The sequence below is a fragment of the Arvicanthis niloticus genome, chromosome 11, assembly GCF_011762505.2.
Source record: "Arvicanthis niloticus isolate mArvNil1 chromosome 11, mArvNil1.pat.X, whole genome shotgun sequence".
NCBI classification, from domain to species: domain Eukaryota; kingdom Metazoa; phylum Chordata; class Mammalia; order Rodentia; family Muridae; genus Arvicanthis; species Arvicanthis niloticus.
This window is the reverse complement of record NC_047668.1, coordinates 50,071,632-50,092,014: the sequence shown is the minus strand read 5'-3', so window position 1 is coordinate 50,092,014 and position 20,383 is coordinate 50,071,632. Positions and strand designations below refer to the sequence as shown.

The 20,383-nt window shown below is 34.8% G+C and overlaps 1 protein-coding gene across 13 annotated transcripts in view; it reads left to right on the top strand.

Moving 5' to 3' along the window:
* Positions 1-16,680, top strand: part of Pum2 (pumilio RNA binding family member 2) — a 73,158-nt gene extending 56,478 nt beyond the window's left edge. For 6 of the 13 annotated variants that reach the window (XM_034514419.2, XM_076942129.1, XM_034514423.2 and 3 more), the window contains 8 exons: positions 10,162-10,429; positions 10,764-10,893; positions 11,049-11,183; positions 13,703-13,840; positions 14,686-14,811; positions 15,048-15,169; positions 15,401-15,593; positions 16,216-16,437. In XM_034514419.2, the coding sequence (XP_034370310.1) occupies positions 10,162-10,429; positions 10,764-10,893; positions 11,049-11,183; positions 13,703-13,840; positions 14,686-14,811; positions 15,048-15,169; positions 15,401-15,593; positions 16,216-16,347 (1,244 nt within the window). In that variant the 3' untranslated portion in view covers positions 16,348-16,437. Of the gene's footprint in view, positions 1-10,161; positions 10,430-10,763; positions 10,894-11,048; positions 11,184-13,702; positions 13,841-14,685; positions 14,812-15,047; positions 15,170-15,400; positions 15,594-16,215 lie in introns of all 13 variants that reach the window. The other 7 variants (XM_034514422.2, XM_034514425.2, XM_034514420.2 and 4 more) reach the window with 3 other exon arrangements.
* The last annotated feature ends 3,703 nt before the right edge of the window (positions 16,681-20,383 follow it).

Below are 20,383 nucleotides of genomic sequence, written 5' to 3'. Positions count from 1 at the left end.
TCCTCACCTCCAGATTATTAAATTGGTGGTTATCCTCTTCTTGGAAGTATTTGTCCATAAGGAAAAGTGTATTTTTAGACATTATTAGCTGTATATGAATTCCTGTCTCATCAAAGAATTCTGCCATTAAAAATTAGGCTTTGGATTTCTGTAATTTTTAAGTACAGCTGAAACTAAAGGGTTCTGTTGCTTGGAAATATTTAACATATCTTGTGAACATTGTTATTATAAACAGACTATATAAAAGACTCTGGTCCTGCATCCCAAATTCTGAAATTTTTGCTCTTTGGAAGATTTGCTCTTTTGAATATGTACCTGTTAGTTTATTCAGATAGGATCCTGAGGTCTGCCTTAGATCCCTGTTCATAGACATAGCAAACTTAACTAGTTTATAGCCTAAGCCTCTGTTATCAACTGTCACAAGAGCTGTTTGGTAAGACATGGCTTTGAAATGTATGCAGAAGTTTGAGACATAACAACCATAAAAATGCTGGGTGTGGTGGCACATACCTTTAATTTTAGGCAGAGGCAGGTGGATGAGTTTCAGGCAAGCCTGGTCTACAGAGCTAGTTCCAGGATAGCGATAGCTACACACAGAAACCCTGTCTCAAAAACCCCAAAACAAATTTAGAAAGAAAGGAAAAGAACGAACCAACAGACATATCCCAATAGTTTTGTGTTTGTTAAAATTATATTTGTTGTGTCCTGTCATCTTTTCATAGGTAAGTTACACATCAGGTTCTGTTAACTGTTACTGTGTGTGTTTGTTTAGAGCCTGTATAAATAGACTCGTTCTATATAACTTGCTAGTAAGTTGAATATTTGTGACCTTCTAGGTGTTTGTAATTACACTATAGTGTGGATGTGTCTCTCTTTTTTAGACAGTAAAGAATTCGGCCTAATTACTTACAGAAGGAATTTTAGTCAATTATGGGAAATTACATCTAAGCAAGAGTCCTGTGTTATACCTAGTACTGTTATACCCAAAGCTTTAATTGGAAATCAGATGCTACAACTCATTTCTGCTGGCAATGAATGAGTACCTGTAATCTCTTCTTTTTTTAGCTCCTACTTTCCTCTAGTTCTAGTCATGTTACTAGAAATGTTTCCCCACCAAATTGAAAATAATTCAGGTTTTATAAGTTGACTCTTTATATACTATTCATGAAAATAATCTATTCTCTACTTTCTTATGGTTGAATCATGATGCGAAGATTCTGTGCTTTGTGGCATTAAAAGTATTTAACAGGGTATTGCTATTAAGGCCTGACTGGCCTATAATTTGCTGCATAGACCAAGCTGACTTCACATTAATGATCATTTTTCTGCTCTTGTTGCCTCAGTTGTATAGAAAGTGATTTTGAACTCTTATCATTGAATTAGATTTCTTTGTGAGTCAGTGGCAAGATTGCTGATATGTAAAATACTTTATGGAAGTAGAATTTACATTATTTGATTTTTATAAAAAACATTTTACTTGACCCACTTAAGATTCCCTGTGAGGACATAGTAGAATGCATTTGTAAACCCACCTACGTCAGAGGCTAAGGCAGAGATAGTTCAAATTAAAGTTAGCCAGGAAACTTAGCAAGACCTCTATATCAAAAAGAATAAATCCCCTTGCTTTACTGTAATTTGTTAAAATTAATTCTCAGTTATTCTTGACCAAGATTTGAAATAATGAACATATGGCTATTAGAGTTATCAGTGGTTCTTGGGATTAGCATCCCCAGAGTTCTTGCTGGGACTTTAAAACTCAGCTCTTCTTTTGATTATGTTGTCTGAATCCCACAGAAATCCCCAAAGCAACAACTGCTTGAAAAAAAGACTTTCTTTTCAAAGAGCAAATATTTAATCAACAGATATCATTAGACTTTCTAGAATCACTTTTATTGGAGAACTATTTTAGTTCATAAATTTTGAATATTTTAAAAATAAAAACAGATTTAGAATCTATATTTTTAATATATCGAATTTAGAAGAATGAAAAATAGTTTTAGCTTTCCGGTATGTAGTGTAAAACCAGGTTTCTCTAAAATACTCCACCAATAACATTATCATCATACTTTAATCTGCTTGGTTGGCTTAAATATCAGTCATTTGAGTCACAGTCCAATACTTTTGTTTAATTTGTCTTTTTAATTATAGTTGTTTCCCACCTTTTTGTTTGTTTGTTTTCTTTCATTCATTTGTTAAAGAAATTGTCCTGTTGAATTTCTCACATTCTTGAGTTTGCTGCTTGTTTCCCTATGATGGTGGTGGTAAGCATATACCTACTTCTTGGTATTTCCTGTAAGTGGAATTCTATTCTAGAAGCTTAGTTAGGTAATAAGTAGGCTGATGGGCTTTTTTGGCAAGGTGCGATTCTGGTTACTTTCTGTTGTGTTACACTGAATCAAGATATATATAGTTGTCTCCTTTGTGAGATTGCCAGTCTAGTCTATATGATGTTTTTAGCACCTTATGGCTATTGCCTAAAATATTTCTTCAGGGGTTACGAAATGGTGTAGTTCTAATATCATAATTCTATCTCTAAATTCTCTATGATGAATTTTTTTTTATAATTTATGAGGTTACCCTAAAAGGCCATTCTTACAGTGGTTAGGATAATGCCTCATTCTTTTATTTTCTAACTCTCAGAATAATTAGTTATTGTCAGTTTCAAACCATTAGTTGTACAATGCTTGGCCCCCTTAGAGCAATTCTGTGTTACCACTTTTTAGGTGAAACAAAACCAACTTAAAGTGACTTTAATTTGCCTAATGCTTGTGGTCTTAATATTTTGATAAATTTGGGACTTCTTAGGTATATAAGCACCATTTTTGCATGGCCTTCCTTGGTTTGGTTAGACTAAATGACTTTTCAAGATGTGTGCCTCCACCTCCAAGAAAAGAGATATTAAAATATATAGTGTGAGCTTTGAACTCAGTGAAATTAGTTTATTGGAAGGTGGCTCTGAATTTTGAAGATTCATTAATATTAAGTAAATAGGAAAACATTAACTCTGAATTACACATTTCTAGAACTCATTTTTTCTCCTAATCAGAACATTTTATATTAAAAGTGGGGCATTATTTACTGTTAAGATCTCCTCTTCTTCTTCCCCCTCACCTGTTTATTAGTTATTTGTTAAGAATTGCTGATTTTGACAGACTTACTCAGCTGCTCCTTTTAGAGGAGGTGTATAAGAGTCAACAAGTATGGCCAAGTTGGTTGTAAAGTAGTCCGTTTTTTGTGTTGAAATATGATTGTTAATAAAAGCATAAAACCAATATGAAATATTTTGAAGAAATAGTGTTACTTCAAATGAACACTAAATAGCATTAGTCTTTTTTTCTCTAAAACACTTTGATAATTGTCATTTCATCCTTAATGTGGACGTAGCCTGACTCAAGGATAAGTCCATTTAAAACAGAGAAATTAAAAAGTAAAGAAGCCCCTAAGACTCATAAGAGTAATTGAAAGAATTGAGGCCAGCCTACAGTTCCTGACCTATGATAATATTCCTTTTCTATTATGCTCTTACATAAGGAATAGAATACAGTTTTTAAAAGTGTTTGAGTGCTGTATTTTAGCTAGCCTTTCAGGAAGTAATATTTACATTATCTTGAAGGTCTTGTTTCATTAGTAGATATCTAGATTCCTTTCTCAATTTAGTTATTCTTAAGATTTTCATGAGAGATACTGTCTAAGAACCTTTAAAGTTCAAGTATGTCCCTTCTTCATGAAATAATACTTCCTAATCTTAGATGGACAATTCACAGACAGGCTGTAGAACATCACATTCAGCTCTTAGATTATATACCAGTTCTCATGTATGCTAAGGTACTGTGGCAACTTTTCAAGATGTCTTTAGAGTTTATTTGCTCATGGGAGGGTTGTATGTAAAGAAATTTGTAAAATTGTGGTTTGTGGGACAGTTGATTGGTTTTCTGCGTACAATTTTGTTTTCATAACAGAGACTTAACACTATGTGATTCTAGCTGATCTAAGAACTCACATAGTACTGAGAGTAAAGGTGTGCACTACCACACATGGCTGCACATAAAAATTTATTAGGTTTTGGTTGTACTGATTTTTAAGGCAGAATGATTTTACTTTTGTTTTTATGACTTTGTTCTTTATCTTTGTTATTTATTTTTTTCATAGCTATAATCAGATCAACAATAGAAGCAATAAGGGGAAAAGAGTTTAACTGATGGTTTGAGTGTATAATCCATTATAGCAGGGGAGTCATGGCATCATCATCTTAGTCAAGTAGCTGACTGCAGAGTAAGGATGCAGAGAGACATAATTAGTAATGCTAGTTTTGCATGCCCTTTGTTCGTTCTGGAAACCTAAAATATAGAATGGTGCTGACCACATTCAGGGATAGTTTTCCTCAGATAAACCTCCCTGGAAATCACACTCACAGATAAGCTGTGAGGTCTGTCTGAGGTCCGTCTCCTATTTGATTCAAAATCTAGTAAAATTGACAGTGAAAATTAAGCATTGAACCCTTTAAGCACCTTTGTGATGTTGGTTCCAATGTTTCTGAATGTTTTCTGTAATTAATTTAGTTAAAATGATCACAGATTTAAGACAGAGTACTTGACTGATCTACTTTGGCAATATATCACTCGAGATACATGTTTGATTAGTACAAGTTGGGCATCTTACCAAAACCTGAATCTTTTGCTGGACTCAAAAGTCTCTTGTTATTGGAACATTTCCATTCAAATTATCAGCCTAAGAATATTCAACATTGAATTCTATTTACATAAATACTCTAAAATCTGAAAAATGTAAGCCTTAAGTATTTAGATGAGCAATACAGTTGTATAGACCTGGGGAAGTGAAGGGTTTGGAAATATGTTTGTAACTGATTGGTAGTGAGTGTCTAGCAGCAGAAACTACATATTCATAACAGTACTTACTGCATTTTCTAGTAGTTCCTAAATAAAAGGATGTTTGCCTCTAAGGGCATACTTGATATTTAACTCAGGGATGGATCCCTTGGGTTCTCATAGAAGCCTTTAACTTTGTCAGCCATAATCTTCCCTCATGTAGTTTCCCCTTTTTTCTGTGTTCTGTTGTCCTTAATTCTGAATCACTACATTTTTAAGTGGAGAAGAGGATTTATGGGGACAAGAGAGAAAAATAAGTCTAATGTTTTGTGTTTTAAAATGCTGTGCACTCTTAGAATATTTTATAGGTGAGAGCATTTGCTTTAAATTTATTTGACTTTTCCAGCTTTGCTGACCCAATTATTATTTACTACCATTTTATTATTTTCCTCTCTTTCCATTGTTCTTTTTTTCCATTTCATTTTATTATTGTACTGTTTGTGGGTCGAAAGACTGAAAGTATAAAGGTACCAGCTTTCTTCTACTCAATGGGTGCATTTAATGTATTGCGTTTTTTCTTCAGGTTTTTAGGAAGACATTTATTAACTGATTTTGAAAATCTAGTTGGAAAAATATAACCAAGGATACTCAGATAGTCTAGAAGTACACTTTAAAAAGAACTTCATACTGTCAAGTACCAAAACTTACACAATTGTAACAACTAGAATTTTGACATTAGCAAAAACAAATAAGAGTACCCAGAAATAGATATGCTCGTTGAATTACCTGATTCATGACCATAGTTGTTACTCTGATGTATAAAAAAGATGGTCTTATCAGTTGGCCTGGAACAATTGTATGTCTGAATGAGGGCAGTGAGCTTTGACTCTTGTTTCACATACACCACACCATTTTTAAATGAACTTAGTTAGTTTTCAGTCACAAAATAAGAGACAAAACAATTTTTTGATTATGCTTGTATGGCTTACTCATCATATACTTCTCAAAGGATTCTTTTGTTATATCTGTGAATAAATGAACAGGATCTTATTCTACAATTTTAGAATCTTAAATATTTATATGATAAATATAAATAGTAAATTTTGACTTATGTAACTTGATGGTAAAAGTGAATTTGTTAGTGTTGTCTTTAGACTTTTTTGCTTGCTAGTTGACTAAATTAAATAAAGTTTATTTCAATAGAATGTCTTAAAATGATTTATTACTCATTTTAAAATTATTAATTGGTATGGGTTTTTATGGCTTTACAAATACTCATAACTGAGCAGTTTAATTCATACTGAGATGAATTGCTTATTCAGTGTCTGTCTTTCGTGTAATTTATTAATGCTGCTTTAGATTTGGTTTGGTGTGGTTTGTGATTTTTTGGTAGTGCCAAGAATTGAATATAAGACCTAAGAAAAGTTCAGAACATTTTAAGTTTATCCAGTATTGAATACACATACAAGAGTATGTGGTACATTCTGGCTGAGAAAACCCCAGCCTTTATTCACTAACATCAAGTTTGTACATTTGTGTCCTTGTTGCCTTATATTACTTTATTAAGTAATTTAGTTCTATAAGAAGGCAGTAATTCTCTCTAGTACAAACAATAGCTTTCCTTTATAGTTTTTATACTAAGTTTGTTGCTAGCAGGTTTGGAGTTAGGATTGTTTTAGGTTTATTTTTCCCAATAGATTACTAATAAGAAAGTTATTTCTATTACTTGAAGAAACGTTAGGCTCAGCTGAGTAGTCTGGACTCTGGTGCACTCTTACGGTCCCAGCGCGTAGACAGGAAGATTTGTAAATTCAAGGCCAGCCTGGGCAGCAGTTGATGGTAGCAGATTGGATCTCAAAAAGTTGTGGATTTCAGATTTTTTGTTTTAATTTGGTATGTGTGTAATTATTGTACTACAAATCAAAGGGTTTTTCTGTTTTTGTTTTTTGTCAGTTGTGGGTTTTTTGCATGTGTGCAGTTGATTTTTTTTAAAAAAAACAATTCTTAAAAGTTCTTCTTCTAAAAGATTCTTCTAAGCTTGGTACATCTTTCACAATACTATTCCAGGTGAGTCCTTTACCACCACTTAATAACACCAAGGGAGAAAATAAATGTACTTGTGTGTGCTTAAGATACAGTTTATATTCATAACTTATGGAACAAACTTTGATTCTGCTAAATACTTGATAATAATCATGGCTTAACAAAACCTCAACTCCCATAATTTCCTAATCCCAATCAAGAAAGGCAACTGAGTTGCTGGAGAGGTGGCTTATTGGCTAAAAACACTTAACTGCTATTGGAGAGGACTGACTTCAGTTTCCAGCATCTTCCAGCATCTACTTTATTATCATGTGTCAAGGGATTTATGCCCTCTTCTGACCTCTGAACCTCTGAGGGCACCAGACGTGTATATGGTGGACATACATACATTGAGGAAAAATTCTCACACTCAGGAAAATAAACCTTTAAAAAAAAAATTTTTAAGCCCAATAGCCTTGAAATCTTATTAGGAATATTTGAAAAGAAATACGCACCTTAATGGTCTCTCTTTTTTTACTTAACTATGGCAAGAGGTTTTTAGGCAAAGAGAAGTCAGATGAAACCAGAAAGAATGAAGTGACTTTTATTCATGTGTTCATAATACTTACCTAGTAGAAATTTTCCCTGCTGATTCTTTTAATGAGGAATGGGCAAATAAGTTTTCAGAGTGTTCTTATGTTCATTATTATAGAAGGGGAGGTAGTTTTCATGAAAGATGTAAAATTCAGGCAGTTTTTGAAACCATACAAAACCACTCCTTTTTGATGGAGTAATGGAGTTGACACAGTAAGTTTTTGAGAAAATGATACAATACCAGTCTGAAGAGTGAAGCCTATATGGGTTGTATGTTAAAACCTGGTCTGTGGAAGTGAGATTTTAAATACCATGTGTGGTAATAATATCATACACTCATGCATTTAGTTAAACCATTAGAGACTATAAGATGTCTAAACTACTTTTAGAAAAGAACCAAAACTTTAAAAATAATCAGTTACTTATGTGGCGAATTTCTCTTCTACAGTTACCCAGTGTCTGTGTATATTCTCACACAATTATACATTTAATGTGACAGAATTGCTACTTCAGTGCTTTTATAATATAGCCCATTTAGATGGTGGACAAAGTTATACTTCTTGCTAGTATCACTTCAGTATTTAAACTTGCATTCCTTGCCTTTTTTCTATTAAAAAATGTTTATTATGTGGGACTATATAATTGAAAATTTTTCTTTTTAATAATGTAGTCATTCCCAAGCTTACAATATTAAATGTTTTCCTTGAAATGCAGCAGAGCATTACTAAAAATGTTTACATTAATTATTCAGCATGGCTAATTAGTAGGTATGCTTTTTTGATTAAGTTGTTAGCTTCTCATGCCTATTTTCACATAAATAAAACAAACACATTTGTGTTGCAGGATTACTAAAATGATGGCATTATGTTATTTATGATATTGTTAGAAAGATCATAAAATAATCTTGCCAGTGCAGAGCAATGTAGAAAGATGTATTTTAGTATACGTACATACAGATTTTTTAACTAATGTGAAAAACAATGCACTTGGGTCATTAATCTGGGAATACTGTATTATTACAACCTTAACAAATTGAAGTAACATTCCTATGTTTTATTGTCCTATCATTCACACTGAGGTAGGTCATATACTCTGCTTTTAAGCATATTAACACTCAGTATTCCCAGTCAGTGAACAGCTAGGAGATTTCACACAACAGAGATGGTCTGAAGACTAGTGGTCCAAACTAAATGTGTGGATTTGGCCATACTCTGAAGGCTTCATAGGGTAACCTTTTTTTACCCTCTTTGGTCTTCTGGTAAGTTGGTTTGATTTTCTGTGGGTGGAAGATATGGAACTCCAATCTACCATCGTCAAGTCAACACATGGTTTTCTCCCTCAGAATCTCCTAAGACAGTGGTTCTCAACCCTCCAATTGCTGCTACCCTTTAATACAGTTCCTCATGTTGTGGTGACCCCCAGCTATACAATTATTTGTTGCTCCTTCGTAACTATAATTTTGCTACTGTTATGAGTCGTAAATATCTGATATGCAGGATATCGAATAATATGAAGACTTCCCCCCCCCCAAGGGTCACAACCCACAGGTTGAGAACGTCTGCTCTAGGGATTTGTCACTTTTCTTCTGAGGTTACCACCACCTGTATGCTTGCACTCACATATACGTATATACTTTTAAAATAATATTTTTAAAAAAAGATTTCTAGCTGTCATTTAGTCAATATTTACTATATACATAGACATATTTAGGTACCAGGTGTCTAGCATATAATTTGGTGATACTTAACAAAGGGTTAATGATTCAAGTAAATGTTTGATGCAGTGTACAGTGGGAAATTAACAGAGAAAAATAAGTTAGAGTAGATGCTAAAGGCAGAGGAGGAAAGCAAATGCTCTAACTCAGTTCACACTCTAGCATTAAACTGGTCCTTTTTATTTCCTGTGGACTCCAAGGTCTCTGACTTTTCATTGGTATTGGGATCATCTCTATACTGTGGCCTGGACTATGTAGCATTACTGTGTGTACAATTAGTATAAGTACAGCTGATGAAGGATATTGTTTTTGTAAACTACTAAATCTGCATTTTATAATCTTTACATTTTTCCATCTTAAAAGGACACTGTCAAGTACGTTAGCTGTTATTCATAATAGAAAGAATTTTCTTATTTAAGTTTGTTTCTGTTAGCTGCCTTTCATTTTCTTGTATGGAATAAACGAGTTGGAGGCTTATGATTATAGGAATAACTTATTTATTACTACCATTTTTTATCTATAAAATAATAGCATTTTATGGGAAATATTTTTAGTAAAATATTTTCAAGTTTTCAAAAAAGCATATTAGTAGGGTTTAAAAAGTTTCAGACATTAAAAATTGACTAAAAATGACTTGTCTTTACCTCGAAGTACATTTGACAATATATTTTTTAATGTTTTCTCTAAAAGTACAAATTTAACTCTCAATATTATTACTCTATTATACTGTAAATGTACCTTTTTTCTGTGGTATTGGGGACTAGAGCCCAGGGCCCGGAGTGTGCTAGGCAAACACTACCCCTGAGCTACTTCCCAAGACTACAGATGGAAGGTACAGCATTCCCATGGCTCCAGAGCTGAGTTTTACTAGCTAATTACACCTTACCTGTTAATAGAATGGAAAGCTTTGTTGAAGCTTACTTGACTAGATTTACAGTTTATGTAACTTTTATCTGTGGAATAACCTGTCAGAAATACTTGCTGACCACAGCTGCTTTGTTGTAGGAGGACTGACAAATGGTAGTGGTCGCTATATCTCTGCAGCACCTGGAGCAGAAGCAAAATACCGAAGTGCTTCAAGCACTTCCAGTCTATTTAGCTCCAGCAGCCAGCTCTTTCCTCCTTCTCGGCTCCGCTATAATAGATCTGATATCATGCCCTCCGGCCGCAGTAGGTTATTGGAAGATTTCAGGAACAACCGCTTCCCCAACCTTCAGCTCAGAGACTTGATTGGACATATAGTTGAGTTTTCTCAAGACCAGCATGGCTCCAGGTAGGTGGTTATAGTTCATTACACTTCTGCTGTTTCTTTTGAACACTGCTACCTTTAAAAAGAAAGGAATCTAAATGATTCTCCCTAGGCTACATGGCTAGTCATTCCCCCCACCCCCGCCCCCCAAGGAAAGCATAAAAGAAAAAGATTTAATTTTGCTTACTGAAGTGACACATGCCCGAGACTACCTTAAGCTACATAGTGAATTTTAGGTCAGCCTGAGCTATTTTACAAGATCCTTTTTTATACACACACAAAAGATGGGGAATGCAGATGATTTTAGAAATGTTGCTTTTAGCTTATTGTCTTGGAATTTTAATTTTTTTCCATATAGATTCATACAACAAAAGCTAGAGAGAGCTACTCCAGCTGAGCGACAGATGGTATTTAATGAAATTCTACAGGCAGCCTATCAATTAATGACAGATGTTTTTGGAAACTATGTTATACAGAAGTTTTTTGAAGTAAGTACATTTATGTTCATATGCTCATTCAGTTTTGCCTAGTATATAGTTCTAAAGTTGAGCAACAGTCATTTTTAGGAACCAATATACTATTTGATGATCTTTTCAACTGCGAAGTGCTGTTATGTTCATTTCTTACCAATCCTATCTTTCAGTTTGGAAGTTTGGATCAGAAATTAGCCCTGGCGACTCGTATTCGCGGTCATGTTCTACCATTAGCCTTGCAGATGTATGGCTGCCGTGTTATTCAAAAAGCATTAGAGTCTATTTCTTCTGATCAGCAGGTAATTGTAAGTTGAGATAAAAATTCTGTAATATTTAACTTAAAATTAAATTTCTTTTTACCTTAAAATCTTGAGGAAAAATGACTTAAACATAGTTCTACCAGGAGACTTAACGATCTTTTCATAAAATCTGTCTAAAACAGCTCAGTGTTATTTAAAATTTCTAAAGTAGAACTTTGATCTATTCACTGCCTCTGTATGGAGTGCCTACATTTGTCAGATAAAATGCCAAATGATGCATCTTTGCTATTGCTACCTTTTATCTGCAGTTTCAGCTTGGGTGTCTACCGAATATTTCTATTTTAAGAATTTTAAATAGCATTTTTTGTATTCCTGTTAGTATATACACACACGTATATACTAAAAGAGTCTAACCAGTGAAGAAACCTAATACTCCTTTTAACAAGATTGACTTCTTTGGTACTGGAAAGAGAGCTCCTACTGGTGTACTAAGTTCAGTTCAGACCCAAGCACATGAGGTATAATCTCACATAGAAACACACATACATTTTTTTTTTTTTTTTTTTTTTGGAAAATAGATACACTGATTTGAAAGAAAAGAAATATGTGTTTTAAATGATAGTCTGAATTCTTTATTAATGGACTAATGTAATTTCTGTCACATATTCATTAGACTTCCCTTTAAGTTATGAATCTAACCTTTAAAATAATTTGAAATAGAAAACAGTATTGAGAGTAAGATATAAGAATAAATGTTAATTTACTACATTCTTAAGTATATGCTATGTGACACACTAATTGTTTAGTAGGTTCTTGTGTGATCTTAAGCTTATATTCAATATGAAGTTATTTTATGTGTTCATGTATTACATGGGAATATAATTGAACAAAATAGCTTATTCTTTATAGTAATACTTTAGAAAGTAATTTTTGACTTATACAATAAAAGTAAATTCTACAGTTTAAAAGCAGAGATGAGGATGTCTTAGTTGGGATTTTTATTGCTGTGATAAAACACCATAACCGAAAACAACTGAGGGAGAAAGGGTTTTCTTCACTGACATGTTGGAAGTGAGGACAGGAGCTGATACAGAGGTGGTGGAAGGGTGCTGCTCACCCTCTTGCTCTCCATGGCTTGTTCAGCCTGCTTTCTTACAGCATCCACCAGGACCACTGGAGCAGTGACACCTCCTGCAGTGATTTGGGCCCTTCCACATGAATCACTAATTGAGAAAATGCATCACAGGCTTTCTCACAGGTCAATCTGGTGGTTATCTATTTTCCAAAAAAAAGTATGTGTGTTTCTGTGTGAACATTTTCTCAATTAAGGATCCCTCTTCGAAAATACTGTAGTTTTGCCAAGTTGACATAAAACTAGCCAGCAAAGAGGAGGTGGGTAAACGGGTAGGTAGGAGTGTGCATGGGAACATGCTTGCCGTGCACGCTTTAGTCACAAAATTAAAATCTGTAGGAGAACTCCATTATTCCTGCAAAAGAAATTGTTAGTTTTAGATTCATTGAAATATGTAACAGTGGAGAAAAGCAGCAGATTTGATTACTCAAAGCTTTAAAAACGTCTCTGCCATAGGTATCAAAAGTGGCATAGCCTTTCCATAGCTGGGCCTTGGGTGTTTGGAAGTAAAGGGACTGAGACTATCTTAATAAGAGCTAGTAATAAATAATTTCTTAATTATTAAGTATATTTATAATATAAATTATTTTTAAGGCATCTTTTTTTTAGAGTTTTTAAGTTAATTTTATTTTCTAGTTTAGTCTGTCTGAATTTCTGCATAAATCCATGTTGTAGGTTGACTTAGAAGGATTCCTCCATAATTGTGTTAGAGTGTAATTGAGTCCTTTAAAATACCTTTAGATTGTGTATGTGTGCCTTATTTCTTCAAAGTAATAATTTTCTATACTAATAAGACAGTAAACAAGAAAAAATGCCCTTCGGTAATTAAAATTAAATTGATGATAAATGACATGCAGATGACCTAGTATTCCATTGTTTACTCTGTTTAATCACTTTGATAAACTCATGCAGCCATTAGTAGTGATTCCTTAGGAATAAAGGATAAAGATGCTAAAGGTCACAAAAGTAGAACTTTAGCTGGGCAGTGGTGGCGCACGCCTTTAGTCCCAGCACTTGGGAGGCAGAGGCAGGCGGATTTCTGAGTTCAAGGCCAGTATGGTCTACAGAGTGAGTTCCAGGTCAGCCAGGACTACACAGAGAAACCCTGTCTCCCAAAAACAAAACAAAAAGTAGAACTTTAAAAAATATATATTAGATACCAATTTAAAAAGATAGTTGCAGAACATGTACACAGTGAAAATTATACTTTAAATATGACAAGTTGAACATTATTATCCCAATATGCTTTAATAATTTTTATTTTTATCTTAAATGGTTTCTGAATTTTTATATGCTAAAACAAAAAAAAAGGAAATAGTTTTGAGCATACTTTTCTGTGTTGATATTTTTAACTTTGTTCCATATAAATATTTTTAATTTTATTGGATTTTTTTTGTTGTTGTTGAAATATTTATTTAAATGTCTTTTGCAGAGTGAAATGGTCAAGGAACTAGATGGTCATGTACTTAAATGTGTGAAAGATCAGAATGGAAACCATGTTGTACAAAAATGTATTGAATGTGTTCAGCCACAGTCACTGCAGTTCATCATTGATGCTTTCAAAGGACAAGTAAGATTGATTTTTGGCATTAATTTTCTTAGTAGAACATTTTATAATTTGAATATTAGCATTCTTTTAAGTAAAAGCTTATACCCGGCATTTTATTAAGAACAGAAAATAGTAAATGTAAGTAGTGTGCAGTTGAACACACCTGTAATCTCAAGCACCCGGAAGGTGAAAGCAAGGGCATTGGAAGAAAGTTAGGTATCATGGCTGAGAGGCAGCCAAGAGCATGTGAGACCTGTCTCAGCAACACTGAGTGCCATTCAAATATGGGACTACTTAGTTTACTAAGTTTAGTCATTAGAGAAAAGTAGTTTTCCATAATCCCAAGGAGGAAAAACGTCATAAAACTATGTTTACAAAGGCAAAATAACTACCAATCAGTACCAAAACCACACTGGTCACACTGCTGAGCTACCCTCTCCCAAACCGATAAATGTATTCGTTTACACTATCATCCAAGCCACCCTTGGTCTTAAGACTAGGTTCATTTATTGTGTTGTTCGGGCTGTTGTTCTGAGGAATGATCCCTGGGCCTTACACAAGCTAGGCAGCTGAAATAGACTATCAGGTGGCTTGGCAAGTAAAAGAGAAATGCCATCAAGCCTGAAGACCTGAGTTTGATTTTTCCAGGTCCCACATGGTGAGAGAAAAAAAATAGACTCCCCCAGGTTGGCCGCTGATCTCTATCTATCATATGTGCTGTGAGATGTTAACATTCTGATTATGTTAAATATAGATCCACCACTTGGCCAATTTAAACTGGGTTATTGTGTTGTCCTTTATCTGTCTGATACAGTGACCCAAAATAACAGAAAATGTACATTTTCAATCCTTCTATTTATTTCAAGGTATTTGTGCTTTCAACCCATCCTTATGGCTGCAGAGTCATTCAGCGTATCTTAGAGCACTGCACTGCAGAGCAGACTTTACCCATCTTAGAAGAACTTCACCAACACACAGAACAGTTGGTACAGGTATAAGTCCCCTGTTCATTTGAGGTGTCTGTGTATTTTGATTTTTTTTTTTTTTTTTTTTTTTTTTTTTTTTTTTTTTTTTTTAGAAATGTAATTTGTTGTTAAACTGTAAAATTGGTGAAGAAAATTTACTGTACTCTCTTGATTCTTCTAGAATTTTAGACAGTTGATTTACATTTTTACATTTTTTTTCTTAATCAAAAGGATGGAAAGTAAATTTTAAATGTCTATTACAGGATCAGTATGGCAATTATGTTATTCAGCATGTACTGGAACATGGTCGACCTGAAGACAAGAGCAAAATTGTTTCTGAAATTAGAGGAAAGGTCTTAGCCCTGAGTCAACACAAATTTGCCAGGTATTGTAGTAGTTAGTTCTTTAGCTCCTTCTATGAACGTCTCTAATAGGCCTAGAATTAAGTTTATGGGTGTCATGTTGTGGGCTCTCCTACGATTTCTGTTTTTAAAGTGATTAAAAAAAAAAGATTTTCTCTTGCTTTCTAGTAGTTGGAGCAAATTGAAAAGTAAAATTATTTGGCTGTAAAGAAAAAAACTAACAAAGTTTCTGTGTATGTACCTTGAATTTTTAGCAATGTAGTAGAAAAGTGTGTTACTCATGCCTCCCGTGCTGAGAGAGCTTTACTGATTGATGAGGTCTGCTGTCAGAATGATGGTCCTCACAGTGCCTTATACACCATGATGAAGGATCAGTACGCCAACTATGTGGTACAGAAGATGATCGATATGGCTGAACCTGCTCAGAGAAAGATAATCATGCACAAGGTAACACAGTGCATAACACCATGTTCAGGAACTCCATCTCTGACTTTTGATTGCACGCGGGCATTCATTGGGTTAATTTCTCTACAGTAGGAAACAGTTAAAGCACATGAGTAGCTTAGTCCATTCAGTAAAATGGTCATTTCTGTAGGATGATTTTTCTAGACATTGCCCAGTTATATTCAGAAATCTTACAAGCTTATTTGTCCAGGTAAGAAGAGTGCCTGTTGAGCAGTCTCATCTGTGATAGTTACTGCAGGTGTAGCTGGGAAGGAGCATAGCACTTCCCTAGTGTACTACTTAGAGTTTCCCTTGTCTGCATGTGACACAACAGAGGCTTATTTATTCATTGGACATTAAAAGAGTATTTAAATGTCCTGTTAAACATTTTTGAGAGATGTTTATGGCTAGGGGGCTATTTTAAATCCGAAACTAGGCAAGGTAGATAAACATACTTGTCACAAGCCCGAAGACCTGAGTTCAGTCTCAAAGACCCACACAGTGTGAATCAAGCTGTTCTCTGATCTCCACATACTGTAACTGCATGTATGTGTATACACACACACAATATTAAAAACCAGAAACTATAATAACTTAGTTTTTTACAAGATTATTTGTTTTTCAGATTCGACCTCATATTACTACTCTTCGCAAATACACATATGGGAAGCATATACTGGCCAAGTTGGAAAAATACTATTTGAAAAACAGCCCAGATCTAGGGCCTATTGGAGGACCACCAAATGGAATGCTGTAAGGAAAAAAGAGATGATGATTTAACCATGTTCAAAGAATGGGTTTTCTTTGTGAATTATCAAAACACAATTCAACTATGAATCTTTGATTTTTTTTTAAAGCAAAACTATTTATTGACTTTCTTCATCCATTTGTAAATTTTTAAGGTTCTTGTGTATATTTAGGGGGTGGGGGTGGTGAATTATAAATTATATTCAACCCTGAGTGGAGACCTATCAGATTGGATTTCTGGTGAAGCACAGAATGCTTGTATATGATGTAACTGTGTCCCCCCCACAAAAAAAAAAAAAGGAAAAAAAGTTGTCACATATTTTGTAAATTTATACCTTGTAAAGTCACAAAAAAAATAGTTTTTAAAGGGAAAAGTACAATATTTTAATAAACTGGCTTGCAGTCTGGTAGGTCTACAACCCCATAGCACAACAGGTTTATAGAGATGTATATAGAATTATAGTTCTTATTTTTTTCCTTTGTGTGAAGCCTTTTATAACAGATTAACAATCAACTGCATAAATATTATTAATATTTTAAAAAGAAAGTTAAGTTGTATTTTGGTAATTCACAAACTATCATGCAAAGAAAAACTCAGAAAGACAGAAAAGAATAAAAATGATTTGAGATAACATTATTTACAGTGGATGTGGTTTTAATAAAATTACTGCCCTATAATGTCCCTGATGATGTACAGAATTGTATATACTTAAAATTGTAATGAGTTAGAAACAAAATCATGGTGGCACTTCCATTCAGTTAAAACTGCACCAAATGAAAAGTTAAGTTTCACACTAACTTTTCAATTTGGTTTGCAACAAGAATGGATGAAGATTTATATTTCGTTCTAATTATAGAATTACTAGACTGTTGAGGAAGTGTTGGTTTATTCTGCGTTTTCATAGTAGATACATAAAGTAGGAATCCGATAGAGGTGAGAGAGGCTGCTGAGAAGTGAGCTGATAGCTCAGCATCTACGCATGATTGCATACTCAGACAGCTTGTTTCCCTTCCTATAAATAAGCGCATTGTGTGTAGGGGTAGATGTAAGTTTACAATTTGAAAGCAGATCTTGTTTCAGTGTTTGTTATGAAAGCCTTGCTAATTTTGTAGTGACTTTCCTTGGTTGTACAGGTGTACATTTGTAAACCTTCATGCTGTAAATGGAATCTGTTTTCTCTCTTTGGGAAACATTTGCATCTTAGTGTACATTTCCATCCCTGCCCTCTTTAACCTGGCAATATAGTGTTGTATAATGTAAATTTATTTCTCCAAATTGAGAGTGATTTTTACAAATTTTTTATCTTTATATGGTTTCAGAAGTATGAACCAGCTTTCTTTTTATTATTGTGGGAAACATTTTGTTTTATAACATAGTTGTTGACTCTGTTAATAATGGACATGCTAGGATCTGGATCACTTTCAATTGAAGTCAGGGTATTGTGCATAATGAATAGAAAGTATTGGACTAGGATTGATTACCACAGAGGCCAATGCTTTTTCCATCTCTAAATGTGATGTGACTTTTTTTCTTTGTACAGAAGAGTACTGTATTTTTGAATAGCCTACTCCCAAGTAAGAGCAAATCTGTATGATAACATTTTTTTTCCTCTGGACATAAGACATTATAACAGTAACATGATGTACATTTACAAGCGGCCTTATGTACATTTCCCAACAATCTTTTTAAGGCAAAATTGTGACCATATGTGTATAATTAAAATCGTTTTTAATCCTTTGCCTATGAAAATATTTTGGAAAAAAATTGCTTTGTATATTCAGTTTCTGAAAGATAAAGAAAGTGCTTTGTATTTTGTTGAAGTCAGTATTTTGTATAAACTTTATGTTGACCCACTTATGTTCAGTGCTGAAAACTGAGATGAACATGCTACTTCTGGCAGATGAATTGTAGAAGGGATTTTTTACTCGAGGTCTGCAGAAGGAAAACAATCAGAGCACAATATTGAGTATAAAGATTCTATCCTTTTGTTAGTCATATCATGAACCTTAAAATTTGGCATGAAGTTTGGGGTGCCAGGAGTCTTTCACATTGATACTGAGTTACTCTAGCTTTCTAACCCAACATTCCTTGGTGAGGCCATTAAGTCTGGCCATGTGTCACCATTCTCGGTCACACTGGTTCATCAGCATGTCCCTGTCACAGTAGCAGTATTCTCTCATGTAGAATAAATAACTCCCTTCCCGCCTTTTCTACTTTGTTTTGCCAGCCTCAGAGTATCTTGGACCTGGGTTGAATTTAACTTCCCCTCATCAGCCCATGGTTTCAGATTGAAGTTGTGGTGTTAGAGATTGGTAACAGCTCTTCCTGCAGAAATGCAGCCCAGTCTGGTTTGTTCTCACCCTTTCCTTTGGATGCCTGAGCAGCTGTCACTTGGCTCAGAAAAGTGGCACTTCCTAGAGAAAGTTATTTGGAACTGACTCCTCCTCTAGCTGTCCTGATTCATACTTCCCAGTGCTGACAACCCAGTCTTCCTGATACTTTTAGGCATATTCTAGAAAAATACCTGTTCATGTAGAAAATTTATGATCTGCCAGTTTTGGTGCCCACCCCGATTCCACCTTCGAGTATGTTGGCATGGAACTTTAGAAAAACCGGACATTTCAGAATGAAGACATCTGATTGGGCAGAACCCACTTAGGCTTCACTCTTGAGTGTCTCCTTTTGATATAGATTTTTTCTGGACCGGTTTGTCTAAGTCCTGGCTCTTATTGGCTCATATGAAATGTTATCTTCACTTTGTATATTATGTATAAATTAGAAAATGAAACGTGTGAATAACATTGTATGAAATAAACCTGGTCTTGTGTTTTTCTCTAGATAAAATATTCCTCTGTATCTCGGTCGAGATTGCCTGATTACATCATTTAACTTCACACACACAGACGTGTGGCTTGCTTTCTGCATAAACTTGAGACTGTTCTAGGAAAATGCATATTGGGTTCAAACCTGACTTTGAAATTTACCTTACTATTTTCACACTTTGTAAATTTGCCTGTCAACAGCCTGTGTGCCCTAGTGAACTAAAGATTTACTTATGTATTTTATGTATATGAGTGTTCTGTCTACATGTAGATCTGCATGGCAGAAGAGGACATCAGAACACGTTATAGATTGTTGTGAGCCACCGTGTGGTTGCTGGGAGTTGAATTCAGGACTTTAATTGCTGAACCATCTCTACAGCCCCAGGATTTGAATCTTGTATGATTATTAGGGGTTTTTTTGGGCGGGGGGGGGGGGGGTGTTTTTTATTTTTTTCAAGATAAGAGTTTCACTGTGTAGCTCTGGCTATCCTGGAACTCTCTAAACCAGGCTGGCCTCAGAGAGTGCTGGAATTAAATGCATGTGCTACTCTTAATGGAGACATGCTAGTTTTACTTTTTGTTCTTCCATAGCTACTAGGTAGGATGCAGTACCTGTTTGGATCTTAAGTGAAGCTCTCCATAATGTTCAGTGGGAAGAGGAGCCACCATCACACTCTATCGATTGTCTCTGGTTCAGTTGTTTCATTTTTTGGTCAGATCTATGAAAGCCATTTTGGGAAAGGTGACACTTGTGGAACTACCATGCCCAAGAAAGGGGCCTGAGTCGCTCGCAGCAACACTGCTCGTTGTCCGCCCTTCCTCCCATCTTGCCCAGGCCTGGATTAAGGCTTGTGGAATGATTCAGTGCTCTAGACATGGAAGTCAGGAGGATGAGAGGCTGCACTGTTCAGGGTGTGGTGCAGAAGGAAGCAGAGGTCTGTCTTTTGGTCTTTAAACTAAAAAAGCCCAACTACAAAGCAGACCTCCATGTGCTTTCTACGTCCAAGATCTTGTAGATTGCATACATAGGTTTTAGGTTTAAAAGGTCAGTTTGAGTTAGGGATAACAGCTCAGTGATGCAACTCTTGGGCCAACATGAATCGGGCCTTTGGTTATCTCCAGCACCACAGGAGCACATCTGGGAAGGGAGGCTTCCTAGTTACAGTTAGGAACCTGTGGGTTTTCCTGTTAAAGAGCCAACTGGAGGTGGCTCTGACTAAGAG